The sequence below is a fragment of the Vipera berus genome, assembly GCF_964194415.1.
Source record: "Vipera berus genome assembly, chromosome: 1".
NCBI lineage: Eukaryota > Metazoa > Chordata > Lepidosauria > Squamata > Viperidae > Vipera > Vipera berus.
This window is the reverse complement of record NC_138202.1, coordinates 26,465,552-26,482,400: the sequence shown is the minus strand read 5'-3', so window position 1 is coordinate 26,482,400 and position 16,849 is coordinate 26,465,552. Positions and strand designations below refer to the sequence as shown.

Sequence of the window (16,849 nt, the reverse complement as noted above, 5' to 3'; positions counted from 1 at the left end):
CATTCAGCCACAGCTTGCTGTTAAAAGTTGCTTTGTTTTTTCAGTGCAGTTTACCTCTGGTAAAAGGCAATTTTAGAGCAAGAGAAAGACGAAAGAAAACCAGAGACAGGGAGGGAGAGGAAGAGAGATAGAAAAAGAAAGAAAGAAATAGAAAGATGGTCATATGTAACTCAGTTGCTCAAATTTCACTGTTAATTATAACCTCTGTAAAATCACAGCAGAACCGCCTGCTGGTGTGGGGTTTATAATTGCATACAATACAGGAGATCACAGTTTTAAAGTCTAGCACAGATTAAAAACCACAGATGTACCATTTATATAAGACGCACACTGATTGTCTCTTAAAAACTACATATTGACTCCTTATTGACATTATTCTTATTTTCCCCCCTCTTAAATAAAGTAGTGCAGCTAAGACAATCAGTCCCATGATCCACAGAGCTCTTAACTGAGTTCTTTGTTCGTTGTTTTTTTTCCTATGGCCAACTTTGCCAAACGAGGCCGAAGCAATCGAAGAAGCTTGAAAGATGCATATGGATGTATTTCTCCCATAACATAAACATTTTAACCAAGGTTGGATGGAAAGGGAAGGAAAAGAAGGGTCATTCTTGCCATACAAAAAAGGTAACTAGTTAGTGCCAAGCAGGCAGGCAGGCAGGAAGAAAAAGAAAGAAAGAAAGAAAGAAAGAAAGAAAGAAAGAAAGAAAGAAAGAAAGAAAGAGAAAGAAAGAGAAAAAAGAAAGAAAGAAAGAAAGAAAAAAAGAAAGAGAAAAAAGAAAGAGAAAAAAGAAAGAAAGAAAGAGAAAAAAGAAAGAAAGAAAGAAAGAAAGAAAGAAAGAAAGAAAGAGAAAAAGAAAGAAAGAAAGAAAGAAAGAAAGAAAGAAAGAAAGAAAGAAAGAAAGAAAGAAAGAAAGAAAGAAAGAAAGAACACAATATACCCCCTACTCTGAGTCATAGAATAATCTTCCATCCCTATCCAGGCAAAGAAACCCAACAATTGGCTAAAATTATGAAACAATGAGAAACTAAGTGATGTGGTTCTGTTCTTGGTCTACAAAATATGTCTTTCCTTCTTGTCTTTCTTTCCAGAGCATCTGAGCAAGAGGTGAAATTGGGAGGTATGATCACGGCCATTGAATTTCTTGCCTTTGTTATTAATTTGTGTCCTGTTCACAATTCTTTTTAATTTAAATCAAAGATCTCAAAACTGGAAATGTCAGCCTACTATGGCTATTGTCTTGTCTGTTTCAACAACATCATTGTGGTCGCTCATCATCAGCATCATCACCATTATTGTTTATCACAAAGGGTTCCTAACAGGTCTTCACAAAACCTGAAACTTCCATGAAGATGTCTGGTCTTTGTAATCCAAGCAGTCAGCATTGAAGTTTAGCTTCCAGGAGGCTGTTTGATCCTTATAATCCAAACAATCAGTGGATGAGTTAAACCCCAAACTTGAAGCTCCGTAACCTTGAGTAGAGAGTGAAGCTGGAGACTGGTTGAGATGGCTGGCCACAGCATTGGTACCCATGGGGCTAAGGGTGGCCCCTGGTCCAGGGAGCTGGTGATGCATAGGGGTCAGGTAAGATCCACAGTCCATTCCTCCAAAATATGAGGTTGAGCCGGCATATCCTTGGCTATAGCCTGAAGCCTGAGTGTAGGTCATCGGGTAGGACCTCTGCATGCATGAAGAAGAAGTGGACAGGGGGTCTGAGAGAGGAGAGATGGATGCTGGGCTCCAGATAGACACTGGAGCACTGCTGCTGGAAATGGCAGGGACCGAGGTACTGGCTGGAGGTGTGAATTGGCCGCTGGTTCCACTCTCTGAACTCACTTCTCTGGCTGGAGAACTCTTCTTCTTTGCAGGCCTCACTTTATTCTGGCCCCCGTTCTGCTGCTGTTGCTGCTGCTGGCGGCATTTTGCACGACGATTTTTGAACCACACCTGGAAAACCAACCAGGAAAGAGGAGAAAGAAAAGAGCAAAGGGTGTTAGCTATGTGGATCACAGCAAGGACAAATGTGATGAGAATGATTATCACAAGGGAGATAACAGTCTCGAGGAGGGTATGATGTTTTACTGAGGAATATCGTATTTTCTTAGTCATTCCTCATTTAAGCAAAATTTCTCAAGAGTTTAAAAGTTGCTATGAAAATATTGCTAGTCCTCTTGATATCCATTTGGGCTTCCCTCAACATCCCTTGCATGTTTTGCTGATACACTATGGAAAACCTTATCAGAATTTTTTTTAATCCAGGTGGATTAACATGGTGGCAACTTTTATAATGCAGAAGCCCAGATCTATATCCAGCATCACAAAAAACCAGGGCATTATCTGAGAGTCCTATCAGTGTTTAGGTTCAGGCCTACCCCTTGCTCCTTAAAAATGGCTTCAGAAAGCTGAAATAAATGACCAGGAACATAATATTACCATTTAATTAATGGTAGCCAACAAAGATAACCCTGGATCTACTGCAGATGCATTGAATTGCCCATTGTTTGGCTTCATCCACTCTCCTTCTCCTGTTTATCTCTGCTTTGTCCCATCTACTACAATCCCAGATTGAAAAAATAGGTGGTTACATCTTATTTAGAAGACGGCTACACAAAGGACTGTTATTTTTATCTGCAACCATGAAGCAATAGTGTATGTGGAAAGCCACTGCAGAGTGTCAGCCGACCAGGGCTTTCATAATGAAGAACCAAGCAAACCTTTAATAAGAGTACTTTGAAGACAGGGAAAAAGTTCTTTCCAAGCCTCTGAGCCTGGCAGCTTAGGTACCCCAAGGACTTCCACTTAAGTCCTACTGAAGTCAAGCCCTTAATTAAAAAGAATAGAATATTAGAAAGGAGAGGTTATCAATTAAGAGGGCAACTGAATGGGAGGGAAACAGGCTTGTCCAATTAAATGAGCTGTATCTTTTCTTTCTTTCCACCCCTCTCTGAAGGGCAATTAAATAGTAGGAAGTTTCTTAGAACCGGTTGATAGATGTTAAAGGTCTTCATTTACTTCATCTCATGTAAGTAAATCACATTTATTTTTTTTTATTTTAATTCCATTTATATCCCGCCCTTCTCCTAAGACTCAGGGCGGCTTACAAGCTTAGCAGTAGCCTTCATTCTATGTATATGCCTGCTTATTAGGGTTTTCACACACACACCCCCAAGCGGCATTATTACAAAGTCAGCTTAATTGCCCCCAACAATCTGGGTCCTCATTTTACCTACCTCGGAAGGATGGAAGGCTGAGTCAACCTTGAGCCTGGTGGGATGCGAACCTGCACTGATTGCAGGCAGCTGGTGTTACTTAAGGAGGCATTAGCCCACTGCTCCACCAAGGCTCTCAGGGAAACAAATCTCATGATTTGTTTTCAAATTCAAATGATTTGTTTTCTGGTTGAAAAACCACATGATTTGTTTTTAAATCATGTGATTTCCAATCGGAACATCTCTGTTTTTTTCCTCTACATCTAACTCCTAACTCCCTAACTCCAGTTGCCTTTTAAAAGAGCACCTTTGAGTTCCCAAACTCCTTCATACCAACAAAGAGGCATAACTCTTCTGAGGACTATCCCTCGCTTCTCTGATGCTCTGCTTTCATTTATAATCAGAAGAGACTTCGATTTTCTACTAGCTGAGCTATGAAGAGATCAGTAATAGATACAGGCATGCCACTGAACAAATATTCCAGTTTGGCGATGGAGGGGCTCTCTTGCACAATAGATGCCTTTTAGATCATAGCTATTTTGGACTCTCCAATGCAAATAGGAGTCTGTGTACATTGTTATTAAGCAATGTTGATATCTATTTAAAAACACACAAGCCACATTTGCTCCAAAGTGGAGCACGACATGCAACTATCACAACATTCTCCCATCTCTCCTTAGATAACATATTTCTGTCTTTCTCTTTACCTTCATCCCCACTCAAATAATCAATGGCAGTTCTAGGAATTCCTTCCAAAGGGGAGCCAGGCATCTTTTTAGATACCAAAAAGTAGCTCCTATGGAGTGCTACCATTTTGGTGCCTGATTGGAGTAATCCTTGCAAGAAAAAGGCACATCAAGTGTGTGCTTTTCTTCTGGTCTGATCTCATATCTGTGACTTCTATCCAAATGATTGAAGATATGTCCCCTCCCCCTTTGCTGCAAGATAAAGCAATCTTTCCTAGGGTGTGATAAGGAATAGGAGAAAAAAGTAAAAGGAAGAAGGAAAAAAATGAAAGTATTTCAAGAGGAGGAGATTGTATTTATTTACTAAACAAATGTATATAGCTGCCCAATTCACAGACAGTACTTATTAAAATATGAATTGCAGTTCCTCTCACCTACCATTTAAATTTCTCTTTAACTCTATTTTGTGAAAGGAACATTTTGTATGTGTCATTTTTCATAATTTTTATTATTTATGTTTTTCATTCTTTTATTCCTGATATAGTCTGTAATATTAACCACAGTGAAACATTATAAGTCATATTAATAAAAGAGAAAACTTGATAGGAAGTTGTGAAATAAATTACACAGCCAAGATATCAGTTAGAAAATATGGCCAAAAAAATGTTATGCAGTTCATGTAAAAGGGAAAAATGATGGAACTAAAAGTCATGCAAGCCTGCATTATATCAAACATGACAAATTTAAGTTCATAGCTTTGTGCACATTAGGAATGCCTAAACAGTAATTTTTAAGAAGTTCATTCTTATTGGTGGTGTATGATGCAAAACCTTGTGACTTGTGATTCCAGAAGGCCACATGAATGGTACAAGTATGTCTCCAACAAACAAGACTATCTGTAACTCAGGGTTGAACAGTGGAGTTCTTAGTACTCTCTGAGTCTGGTTGTTTGCTTGCAGATGTTCCAAACATTGCACTGATGGCGCTACCTACTTGGATAATGAAACATCTGCAAGCAAATAGCTCAGCTCAAAGAGCACCAAGAACTCCACAAGTATCTTCTCTTAGGCTTGTTAGGAACCTGGGGTTTAAATATATCACCCTGTAAAGCAGGGGTCTTCAAGCTTGGCCCTTTTATGACTTGTGGACTTCAACTCCCAGAATTCCTCAGCCAATGTGCCTGGCTGAGGAATTCTGGGAGTTGAAGTCCACAAGTCATAAAAGGGCCAAGCTTGAAGACCCCTGCTGTAAAGCATATGAAATCAGCTGAGAATCAAGGTTTGCCTCTCTCATCAGGTCTGTTCTATTTTTAAAAAATGGCACTTGTGATGTCTCTGGAAAAGGAGTTAATTTCTTTTTTAAAGCAATTTAAAAAAAAAACCAACCTAATTTATGTTTAAATATGTTTTCCTGTCTCAGAACAGACATATTTTATAGCAGTTGAATTATCAAACTCAAGCAATATGATAAGTGAAATTGAGTACAGGCGCTTTAAATGATCCTTTATGCCCCAGTCTAGAGAATATCTCAGTTCAGGGAATCTCCTGGAGAGAGTGAAAACCTATTAAACTAGTTTAACTCTACAAGTGTAAATGTGCCTTTCCTCTTCCTGTAGCTTACAGCATATTATGAATTCCCAGGTGTAATGTCAGCAAAAGTGTCCTGTGGCCATCCTTTTTTTTGGCAAACCTATTTTACCCCCCTCCTGAAAATATCTGGGCAGTTCCATTCATTTCACACTTGGTGGAAAGCAAGTATAGATGGAATCATTGGACAATGCTTTCAAGTTAAAGACCATTTTGAATGTCAAACCTTTTCTTGGTGGACCCTGCAGGAAACCTGCTTATAAACTGAAATATATAATGACTTGGTGTGTGCATGTGTGTGTATTCACACTCATACCCAAGCACAAAGCATGGAGTATGAGTAGTCAGAGTGCAATGCAGGTATTGCAAATTATCAGTATTACCAATATCCAGATTTCACTTGACTCTTATAACCTAACCAAATTCTCTTTTTAATGTTACATTGCATTATATCATTTCACCCTGTAATTATGATTAGGATTAGAAAATATTGTATAGAGAAAGAATTTCCCTAGGTTTGCATTTTTCCAAGAACTGCTTTTAAATGACATCTGTCATAAATCAGTTTTGGGGTACAGTTTTGAAGTACAGCTCATATACTTTCTGGCCAGAGAGACAGCTGAATGTTGCTGTTAAAAAGTACAAAAGCTGGTCTGGATGGATAAATTAAACATTAAAAGACTCCTGATTTATATAGGTACCATTTTATCTCATGGCATGATAATGACAATGATGATGCTAACAACAACAACAACCAAAACAATGTGGCTAGTCTACTGAAAAAGCAATAGGTTTTAAATTAAAGAAGCTGGCTGGTTTCTTAGCAAAATCAAAAGCAATATGGAAGCTAGGTAGAAGCTTGGTAAGAACATATAGAACATGGTTAATGCCGGTCCAGTCTCAGCCTCATTCATTTTCCAAACCTCTGGAGAATTCTTCACCATTATGCATAGCAGCCAAAACTGGTATGCAAAAGAAGGCACAGTTCCATATAGTTCAACCCATATCTCTCAATATAGGTTCACCACTTTCTCATATTTCCTCTTTTTTTCCAGTGTGTACCTCTTAGAAGTACTTAAGGGTGTACATTTTTGTTGCTTGAAAGAGCACTATGTTAAATGATCATTGTCATCAGAGCTGGTGAAGTCTGATGAACAGCCCAGTGGATTGCACTCTGAAGATCTTTTTCCAAAAGTAGTCACTTGCATGCATCCTCACCCTTATCTTCTTTGTGTGTTTTTTTTTAAGATTGAGTAAGAGTATCTGCAAAATCATCTTGGTTTCTGGCCACTTAATTGATGTGATAAATCATTAAAGAGGCCTGTGTATGAACTGCACACTAAAAGCACTCATTCATTTTCCACTAAATAAAAAGAGAGGAATGTGATTATCTTGCTACAGTCATATGAGATACAAGAAAAGTAATCAAACAGCAAACAGATGCTCGGAAAATCCTCTGCTTTTTTTTTTGGGCAAGTTAATATGACCAGTAGGTCTGCCTGTCAGGACTTTAAGCCTTGCTGAGGATCTTCTTCCATGCACCTCAGCCAAAGTGAACTCAGTTATCAGCCCTCTTCATAAATCCTGTCTCAAGAAACCATGAAGATTTACTGGGTGTCCTGCAAGGAATTCATACCTTAGTAGTTACGGAAGCACAAGGCTGCCTGAATGCGGTTTGTTGAACAAGACTGTTGTCAGGCAACTGCATGGGACGATTGCATTGAACCTAATTCATCCCAGTCACTTTTGAGATCAGAATAAGCTGCACTGGAGGGAGAGGGGAAAAACCCAGTCCAAGACATTATCCAAGCAAAGTAGATTTGGGCTATTCCCTCACTAGAGAGTTATAGAGTCTTACAGTGCTACCCAGCCATCATTATTATGGCACATTATGGGTGGATGACAATACAAATCACTAAAGAGGAAATGCCCTTGCTCTATCGCAGTGTTTTTTCAATCCTGGCAACTTTTAAGGTGTGGACCTCAATTCCCAGAATTTATGCTGACTGGGGAATTCTGGGAGATGAAGTCCACAGGTCTTAAAGTTTTCCACGTTGAAAAGCACAGTTCTAGCAACATGCCAGGATGAAATACTGGTATTTTTGACCTGGGTATAAATAGCATTCTTTCAAGGAAGGGTGCAAGGTCAAAAATTAGAGCTTTGCTGAATTAGACTGACGGTCTGCAATCTCAGTGTCTTTCTTTTTTCCCCTGATAATGGCAAAGTAGAAATTATTCCCACTCCCCAGGCAGACCATTAAACATCAGGTCTTGCCCCACTTCAACCTCTGGTTTTTGGAGATCCAAAACTTTGGAGCCTGGGGCCCATTTTAGCTTATCAGCCTCCACTACAATTTCATCTTTGTTTTAAAGCCACGGAGTATCTCTGGGTGGCTGCAATCCATACCCGGAGGGGGCCTTTAGTTATGTATATTCAGCAGCAGCTCTTATGCTTCCCCTCAACCACCTAAAACTACTAAAGGTAATCCAAATGTGGCCGAGGTCGGGGTGGAAGAAATCTTTTCTAAAATATTAGGCTGCCTAGAAAGTTGCCTTTCTGTCCATTGGGATGGGAAGAAAGAGGTTGGAGTTTCAGATCCCATCTTTCCCCGGAGATCCTTTTTCCTGGGAGGAGAGTCAGAATGCTGAGGACACAATACTGAAGATTACTCTGCATCTCGTCTCTTTCTCCACTTCACACGATTTCTTTTCTCGGCCACCAGGGCCCTGCCCAGACCCCAACCGGTTGTATTGTTTTTTCCCCCCCCCCCCCGCCCCCCAGCTCTCTGGAGATCCAGCCTTTCCAGATAAAAAGACAAACCGGGAGGCGCGCACCAGCCCTTCCCTTACCTGCACTCGGGACTCCGGCAAGTTAATTTTGAGGGCCACCTCTTCTCGCATGAAGATATCCGGGTAGCGGGTTTTCGCAAAAAGGGCCTCCAGGACGTCCAGCTGCGCGCGGGTGAAGGTGGTGCGCTCCCTCCGCTGTTTCCGAGGGGTGGCTGGGAAAGAAAAAATGCCAGCTGACCGGTCAGGAGAAAGGCCCGGCTAAGTCCGGGAAAGACTTAAGTCGGCCTCTACAACGAGAGTAGGACTCGAACAGTCGGTCCACCTTAAGCTGTTTCGGAGCCTCTGACTTCCCTGAAAGCCCTGCCCCCTCTTTCCTTGGGAGCGAGCCCAAACAAGTCCGGTTTCACGGAGACTTGATTCCTAAAGAAGCCCCATCTCCAGGTCGGACCCGGGTAGGATCCGGCTGAGGGGTAGAGATCTCCGCTGAGCGATGGTGGCCGCCTCTCTGAGCTCAGAGAAGACCAAGCTCCCAGGGCCGCAGGCTAACCGGCTCCGGGCCCAGGTGCCCAAAGACAGGTCGCAATAGCCCGCGATCCTACAGTCTCTCTTCTAAAGGAGCCCCATCGAGCTGAATGCGACGAACTGGTTGTTTTAAATACCCTTAAACCGCCCTGAGTCCTTCGGGAAAGGGCGGTATATAAATCTAATTTTAAAAAAAACTCTCCTGGGAGAGCCTGAGGAGGGCGGGGTGAGGGTGAGGAGCGCAAGCCCGTCATCCTGAAAGAAGTGTGCCAGCGTAGCTTCAAGGGCGCCGGTAGGAGGGAAGTTAACTCCGGGTGGCAGCCTCAGAGCTACCGCATTGGACGGTACACCGACTGAGGAACCGATTCGGACACAGCGGGAGGCCTGCTGGTGGCGTCTGGGCGCAAGGAACGGCCGTAGCAGGATCTGGATCGACCGTGCAAATGGAGGCTCCAATAGAAGAGCCTATATGTAGCTCAAGGTTGATCTCTGCGGCCCTTGGTGCTCTCTGAGCTTGGTAGTTTGCTTGCAGACGTGCCATTACCCAAGTAGGTAAGATCACCAGTCCAGGTAAGATCATTAGTGTACTGATGGTCTTACCTAGTTAGGTAATGAAACGTTTTCAAGGGCTCCACAGATGGAGGTTCACTCGGAGAGGTAGCCTGATCGCCCTCCGCCCTATGAACCATCCTCTCGTTCTTCTCCAGACCTCAGAGAAAGGGGGAAAAAACCAACAACAACCCGACTTGCTCCAATCGTCGGGAGCAGCACTTTGCCTGGAAAGGCTGGCTTGCGCTCAGACAGAAAATTCGGGAAAACGACCTTCACGTGAAAGGAACTTTTTCCTGAAAACCGTGCACAGGAGAAATTTAAGGGGAGAGTTGGGATACTCCAGCTATCACCTGGTCTCCATTGCCCCCCCCCCCGGGAAAGAGGCCCCAAATCCAACGAGTCCCTGCCCTTTGGAAGCCCACGGGCGGCCCGGGTGTCTCCTACCTTACCTGGATACCCGACGGAGGGATGGAGCAGGTCCATCCCGGAGGTGGTGAGGCTTAGGCCGTTGACTGCGTAAGGTGGTTGCTTAAGATAAGACATCATGCTAAAGTTGGGGTGAGGAGGAAAAATGGCCAAAATTCTGGGGCTGTTTGGAGTTGGAAGGAGATGCCTCCTGGATCTGCTTCTTTCCCCTTTCCTCTTTCTTCTCCAGATCTTTCGGGTAGAGAAGTTAACCTTGAAATCCGGAGCCTAATTTAGAAAACCAAAAGAAGAGGAAAAAGAGAGGGGAGAGGGAGAGGGAGAGAGCAGTTAGTGAAAAAAAAAAGAGGAAAGTCTCGTCCACTGGGGTCTTCGAACTAGCGAAGCCTTGCTCGCCGCGGGGTGGCACCCGCTGAGCTGCAGGCCCTGCCAAAGCGCGGCCGACTAGATGGGCTCATCCCTCCCCCGGACTGCCCCGAGAAACTCCTTCCTCTCGCCCGCCCCACAAGTCACGGGGGCGACGTACAGTAGCAGCTCCCTTCGCTCGGAGCAGCCCACCCCCACCGAACACAAGCACGCACGCACACACACACACACACACACACGCAAGCACTCCAGCCTCCTCGCTCCGGCTTCCTTTCCAGGGGGCATTTGCCAAGGTTTTCCTGGGTTTAGCAAGTAGTTAATTGCCTCCAACAAAACTTGATTGGGACCCATTTTACAGACACAAAGGACCCCTTGGCTAAATAAATAAGGCTGCTAACAAAACCTCCCCACCCCATTCGGTCATTTTCCTCGGCGACAAAGGAGCGTATCTGTTGTCCCCACCCCCCACCCTGAGCTTTTTAATTATCCCCGATTTTGCAACTGCAAAAGAAGCTCTCCCCCCCCCCAAGTTGAGAATTCAAATGCCCACTTTAAAGAAGATCTAAGCGAGGGGGTTTGGTGGGGGGCGCTCCGCTGATTCATCGTCCCTCTATCTTGGCATGCCTGAAGTTATTTCTTTCAGCTATTCCCCCCTCCTAATTAGCACTTGCGCTAATTAGATTTAGAGGCAAAAAAAAAGACTCCCCAAATTTGAAGACTTTTACCAAGGGGGGGGGGAGGAGGAGAGAGAAGGCCGCAGCAAGCTAAACAAACAAGTAATTAACTTTTGCATGAAGTGGGGAATCCTTTCGCTCAAACTCTCTTCCAGCCACCGCCAGCATTTGCCTCGCTCTCTTTTGGCGGAGGATTGGAAGGGGAAGAACGGTTGCCTTAATAATTGAAGCCATTAAGATCTGTGCCTGGGTAAGAGCGAGGAAAGCAGCGATCTTGGGTTTTCGTTGGTTTGGGAGAGTCTCCCCCCCCCCCCGCACTTTCAGCTAATCTGGAGACCAACCCACAAAGATAAACTTCTGCACCAATTCGTGGTGTGCATTTCTTCATTTCAACACAAGATTTGGGTGTCAGCAAACTTCTAGAGAGTTCCCCCCTATCCTCATCACAGGGGGACGCTAATAGTTCCTGACAGATCAAACCTTCGCGCATCGAGGAGGAGGAAAACGGGGTGGGGGGGAGGGAGGGGGTTAAGATTTTTGCGAGGATCTAATGAGCTTGAAGTTTTGGGAGGAGGAGGAGGAGGAGGAGGAGGAGGAGGCTGTGTCTTCTCCCTCTTTCTGCACCACCACCAAAGGCAACCAAGGGACGAAGAATGCTAGCTTATTTCTAGCACTTAATTTTCTGTTTTCTCTCTTTCAAGAAACCAATAAAGTTAACGAAGCACACTTCAACCAAATCGTGGAAATGCAGCTCTCAACATCTCCGTAGGAATTCTAGCCCAGCATCCCGAGGCAATACCTGCTTGAGGAAGCCGGGTTTTTACGACACAGAGTTTTTAGAGGGGAAAAAAACCTGCACGTTAACCAGGAATGTAGGAAAGCGGGGGACGGGTTGGAAGTTTAGAGCCGGCCTCAAATTCCCATCCCCCCCCCCCGCTTTCCTCGTAGGGAATCCCTTTGCTCTCCCTCCTAAGGAACATCGCGGCTCCGCGCCGGCTCTCCTTCTGTGGGAAAGGCGATCCAAATTAAAGGAAACCCAATCAACGCAGCTCACCGAGCTCAGAGGCTTCCTCCTCCGTGGAGCTTGCAAGCAAACTGGGGACCGGGCGGCGGAAGGCCGAAAGGCGTTTGCAACCCCTTCAGAGGATAGGCGCTGCTCGAAGTCAGCGGGCTTCTGAGCAAAGTTACTCACCGTTTTTAAGTCAAACGAATTTCAAGGCGAAAAGTCGTTTTCAGACCCGGAGAAGAGGGTCTGGTTTCCCGGGAAAGGGAGGCTTACACAGCCAACACGACTGACTCGCTGCAGCAGGCGATTACAGCTAAAGCCAGCCTTACCTTTCAGACATTCCCTAAACGCGATCTTCTGCGTGTCGCCATCAGAGCAGAATAAACCTCTGAGGTTCCCTGCTCAGATGGGCACTAACAAGGCAACCCTGTACCCGGCTTATATTTCACGAGAGGAATTTCCCAGAAGTAGCGATTGCAAGGATTGCAGCCTGACGGTCTCCTTTCAAAGATCCTGGGATTTTTTCCCAAACATCCCTAAAAGGAGAGCCCCGGTTTTCTGCGCTTCCAAAAAAGTCGCACTAAACTTTTCACTTTCACCAAGAGAAAATGGTTCAGCTGCAGATGAAAACTCCAGGAGCCCTTGGTGCCTTTGATAAGAAGTTTCAACCTCGGATGAGACTTTAAAATAAAACAACAGCAGCAAAACCCTGTTTATTAAAAGGCAGCTAATCCACCAAACAGTTTAGTTCCGAACACGTTTCTGGATCAACAAAATGTGGGATATTTCCTAAAAATTCCCAGATAGAGATTTCAATATGGGGATTCATACAAGCCTTCTATTCCTTAAGGAATTTCGGTTTACAGTAGACATTTTGCCCAAATCAATCTATCCCTGCAGGAAACTTTTTCATGATTTGTCTGATAAAATATACATATTTTCCAAAGAGAAAAAGAGAGGAGGATAGTACAAAGTGTATGGGCCCAGGGCCAGTAAAATTAAGTGTTTTTAAATCAGCAATAGGAAATTCAACTCAGACGTTCTTTCTCTGCTTCAGAATAAAAACAAGTGCAATTCTCCTCAGATATTCTTAAAAGTAAGCACTATTGTTCATTGGGTCGAACTACAACGGAGGGATCCTTACTAAGAGATCACTCCTATATCTTTATGAAGATATTTGAAAGCTGAGTATTTATTTGCACCAGGAAACCAGTCCCCTTACGAACACCAATTCCTTTACGAATAGATGCGTTTGTCTGACAAATACTAACCGAAAGAAATACGCATTCCTCCTTTTTAAAAGGACTATGCCGTTGAGAAAAAGGAATAGGAAAAAGTTACAGGTAACTTTTTATCTTTGAAACACATCGATTATTTTGGGGGAGGGTCACGCCATCTGCCTCCCCCCTCCAGTTCTATCTGGATCCATTGAAACTGATTCCAGACTTTTCGTTGACTGTTATCTCAAGCTGCTGAACGGAGACCACAAAACTTGTCAACCTGATGAAAGAAACGGCTTGGTAAACACCTGTAGCTCAAGAACCCAGCCTGCATCCTGGAAACAGCTGGTTCGTTTTCTGCCACACCTTGTAAGGAAACACCTTGTAAGGAAACAGCCAGGGAATATCTGGTTTAAAACGACCGGTTTCACAAACTAAGCTTGTTTCGTTAGGGGCACAATCTTCTTTTTACTTAAACCAAGAAGAAGCCTCAATCAACTTATTTTCCAGTAATAGAGTGTAAGTGTCTACACCTTGGGCAAGGCGAACTTCTATACAGTAAGACTTACTTCTGAGTAAACATACGGGTAAGATCGTTTTAGAGAACTACTTTTACACCTATTCGCGAGTAATCAGCAATGAACTCACTGGAACTATGTTACTCAACATAGGATGGGACTGCTCGCTCCTACGGATCACTCCCGCCATCCTTCTTTCTGCAAAAAAGGAAATGGGATCGCCAATTCGCCGTTTTAGATGCTACTTTTCTATCTCTGACTTTAAAAAAGCCATTCTTCTAACAGATTTATTTTTTAAAAACGCCTAGAATTTTAAAAATATCACAAGAATTCCAAAGTTTTTTTTGGGGGGGATTGTGATTTGTTATCCTCATCCTACAGTTTGCTTTGGAAACCCCTTCCCTTAAATTCGGAGCACGATTCAGTCAACGGCTGGGGCATTTTTAGCTCGATTCACACCCCACCCCACCCCCAACAGAAGGGGAGGTAGAAGAACAGCACGTGGCTGGCTCGAAATTCCAAAAGGTTTGGGCTGGATCGTGTCCCGGAACAAGCAAACACTTTCTGAGGGGAAAAAAAAATTCCTCCGGGGACCGGGCCCCTGGCTCATCCATCCGGTGCACTCCACTTTCCCCCATCCCACACGACCAAGCCTGCTTGCCTTCGTGTTTTCGCGCCCCAGACAGCGATCCCCATCTCCTTTTACTGGCCATCAATCCGCAGCGCGGGCTCCAAAGAGCCGGGAAGGCAGGTGCTGTGCCGAGCCCCCCTGGAAAGCTCCGAAGGGAGCGGGTAGTTCCCCTCCAGTTTCCTACCTGGTCCGAAGTCACGCCCTTTCAGCCTGGAGGGGAGAAGGCGACAGCTGCTCCCCCCCCCAAGAACTGGTCCTCCGCAATCTGTCGCTGCGAGCGCGCTCCCTTTCCCTCGCCAGACCCCCTCCTCCCCCACCCACCCACCCCGCGCGCGGACCCCCATCTACCAGTTGCTCTGTCCCCGCTCAATTATAATTACCCCGTCCAAGAATTAATTATAATAAATGTTTTCTTGATAAACTAACGAGATAATCCGGGTGGCACACGGCCCCTAATTACGGGACGGCTGCAACAGCACTCAGGATCATTTGGGTTGATTAATTTTCTGCCTGATGGCGATGAAAGGGGGAAAAAAAAGCCCAGCCCTTGCATCAACTGGCGGAGAGGTTCGGGGAGAGCGAGGCGGTCGGCGCTGGGCGCTTCCACGGGTTAACTGACGCCGGGGAGATGGCCAAGCCCTCCGTCTCCCTCCGTCCTGCCCCGAGATCCTCGGCGCCAGCTGCCCAGCAAACCGCGCAACCACCACCCCCAAGACCCTCGGCGCAGTGGGGCGCAGGCGACTCTCGAGCCGTTTCCCAAAGCAACGGCCAAGCCAACGCGCCTCCTTCGGCCTCCCGGCCTTCCTCCCCGGCCGTTTTGGGATGGGTGGCGGGCGGGGACAGCTAGGACGGCGGATCAGGCCTTCCCCAGCGGGACGGGAGCTTCAGCAAATCTCTCGGGGTACAAAGCCTAATTCGCCTTTGGGCCAAAGAGAGTCGCTACGGCTTGGGCCGTGTCGAGCGCGATCCCGCCCCAACTCGCTAAGAAGTTTTCTAGGCAAGGTTGCGGTTTGGGTTCTCCTTGCCTCGTTTCCCCAAAGAAATCCTGCGGCTTCCTCAGCACACCGACCCTTCTGCCCTGAAGCAGCCTCGTGGAATCGGCCACAGGCTCGACTCCCGAGCGTCCCACGAGAGTCGGGGGAGTTTGCTGGGGAACAAATGGATCGGGACGGAAGTTTTAGTTGCCTTTCCTCAAGCTGCGACCCCGCGCCCGGTTTAATTTGTGTCCCCTCGAGAAATAAAGCCGCAAGCCTTACGACGGGGAAAGCAGCCCTGTTTTTTAACTTTTAAATTCACAGGATTAGCATCGGTCTGCTCAAAACCTTTAGGATCTTGGTTTGAAATACTAGCGGGCCAATGGCAGGGCCACGAAACAAGGTTACAGAAGGATTTGACCGCCATCCTAAGCTGAAATCCCGAAGAGCCTCGCTTTGCCACGGGTGTCAAGTAAATCAGCGCGATTTCCAAGTAAACACAGTTACAATTGCGGGGGGGGGGGGGAAATAGAATTCATTTCTAACGGGAGATGTTGTTAAGAAAAGGGGAGAACAACAACAAGGCAACAAGAAAGACATGAGTTCTGTCTCCTTTCCAGGTGCCCACGAATCCCTTGCAGCCCACGATATAGCTGAAGATTGTGACGCGACAATCGTTTAGCAACACCTACCCTCTTTTTTTACGAATGTCGTTAAGACAGACTGCAATTTAGACCTGCATACAATTGCAGGTCTTTGAGGGAGGTGTAGATCTGCTACTACACCCTCAGGGTTCTGCCATTCAATACTAGAGAGAGTGAAACGAATTCAAGAGTGGCGAGAAAATTCAAAGCTGCAAACACACCCATTCTAAACCTTGTTTGGCTCATGGAACTGTACAATAGTAGTCTGCTCTCCCGCCTACCCTGACAGGAGGGGAAAAAGCAAACAAACCCCGTTGGGAACGTTGGCGCCATTTCTCAGGCATTGCAAGGTGGTGTGTCAGAGCGAACTTTTGGGAAACCTTTAAACTGATTCTCACTGCTTTGAGCCTTTAAAGCCGGCGTGGCTGAAGTGTAAAGAAGCACCCACAAACCAAGAAAGATGCAAGGTTGGTGAGATCCGTTAGGGGAATTTTCGGAAGTAAAGGCCTCTGGCTTCCCATAGGGCTGCCTTCCAAAGAAGGGATTTTGAAATGGGGGGTGGTGGTCAGTGCAAAACTCCAAAATCTCTGGAGTTGTGTACATTCTGGCTGGTTTGCAGCCTGGAGGAGCTAGTGAACCCAGTAACCTTTTCTTACTTGGACTGGATTTCTCTTTTCCACTGCAGAACAAATTGACTGATTTGGCCTTCCTTCCTTCCTTCCTTCCTTCCTTCCTTCCTTCCTTCCTTCCTTCCTTCCTTCCTTCCTTCCTTCCTTCCTTCTCTAAATTTGCTAAGTTGTCTAGTAATACCATTGGTCCAAGAATATCAAGGCTGACTGGGGGAGAAATCTCTATCACAGGACCCCACCTGGCCAGAGTCCCTCCCTTCAAACTCAGCCTTTTTTTTCTCCCCTTTCCTCCCCCCCCCCCACTTTCCCTCAGTTGAGCGGAGGTTTTCCTTTGGGCACTACAACTCTTTCAAGTACTTGAAAATCCAATGCTGTGTGTATGTCAAATGATTTTTAGTAGTCTATTGATCGGACTGTCGGA

General features: G+C 45.3%; 1 protein-coding gene across 2 annotated transcripts; it reads right to left on the bottom strand.

The window, feature by feature from the left end:
• Positions 1 to 429: 429 nt before the first annotated feature.
• On the bottom strand, positions 430 to 10,025 carry OTX2 (orthodenticle homeobox 2). 2 transcript variants are annotated; one of them, XM_081327539.1, is made up of 3 exons: positions 9,793 to 10,025; positions 8,330 to 8,502; positions 430 to 1,945 (listed from the first exon to the last, which is right to left on the bottom strand). In XM_081327539.1, exons 1-3 carry the CDS (start codon positions 9,887 to 9,889, stop codon positions 1,325 to 1,327), a joined length of 891 nt encoding a protein of 296 aa, XP_081183665.1. In that variant the 5' UTR covers positions 9,890 to 10,025; the 3' UTR covers positions 430 to 1,324. The 2 variants fall into 2 exon arrangements, with proteins under 2 accessions (XP_081183665.1, XP_081183666.1); XM_081327540.1 differs by having other exon boundaries at positions 8,330 to 8,481.
• Positions 10,026 to 16,849: the final 6,824 nt, after the last annotated feature.

What these genes read in the sequence shown, in the direction of transcription:
- OTX2 (XM_081327539.1), bottom strand. Translation starts at nt 9,889, where the DNA reads ATGATGTCTTATCTTAAGCAACCACCTTACGCAGTCAACGGCCTAAGC. An exon ending in TCCCTCCGTCGGGTATCCAG is followed by an intron (nt 8,503 to 9,792) that starts GTAAGGTAGGAG and finishes CTGACCGGTCAG; the next exon opens with CTGGCATTTTTTCTTTCCCA. An exon ending in TGCCGGAGTCCCGAGTGCAG is followed by an intron (nt 1,946 to 8,329) that starts GTAAGGGAAGGG and finishes TTGGTTTTCCAG; the next exon opens with GTGTGGTTCAAAAATCGTCG.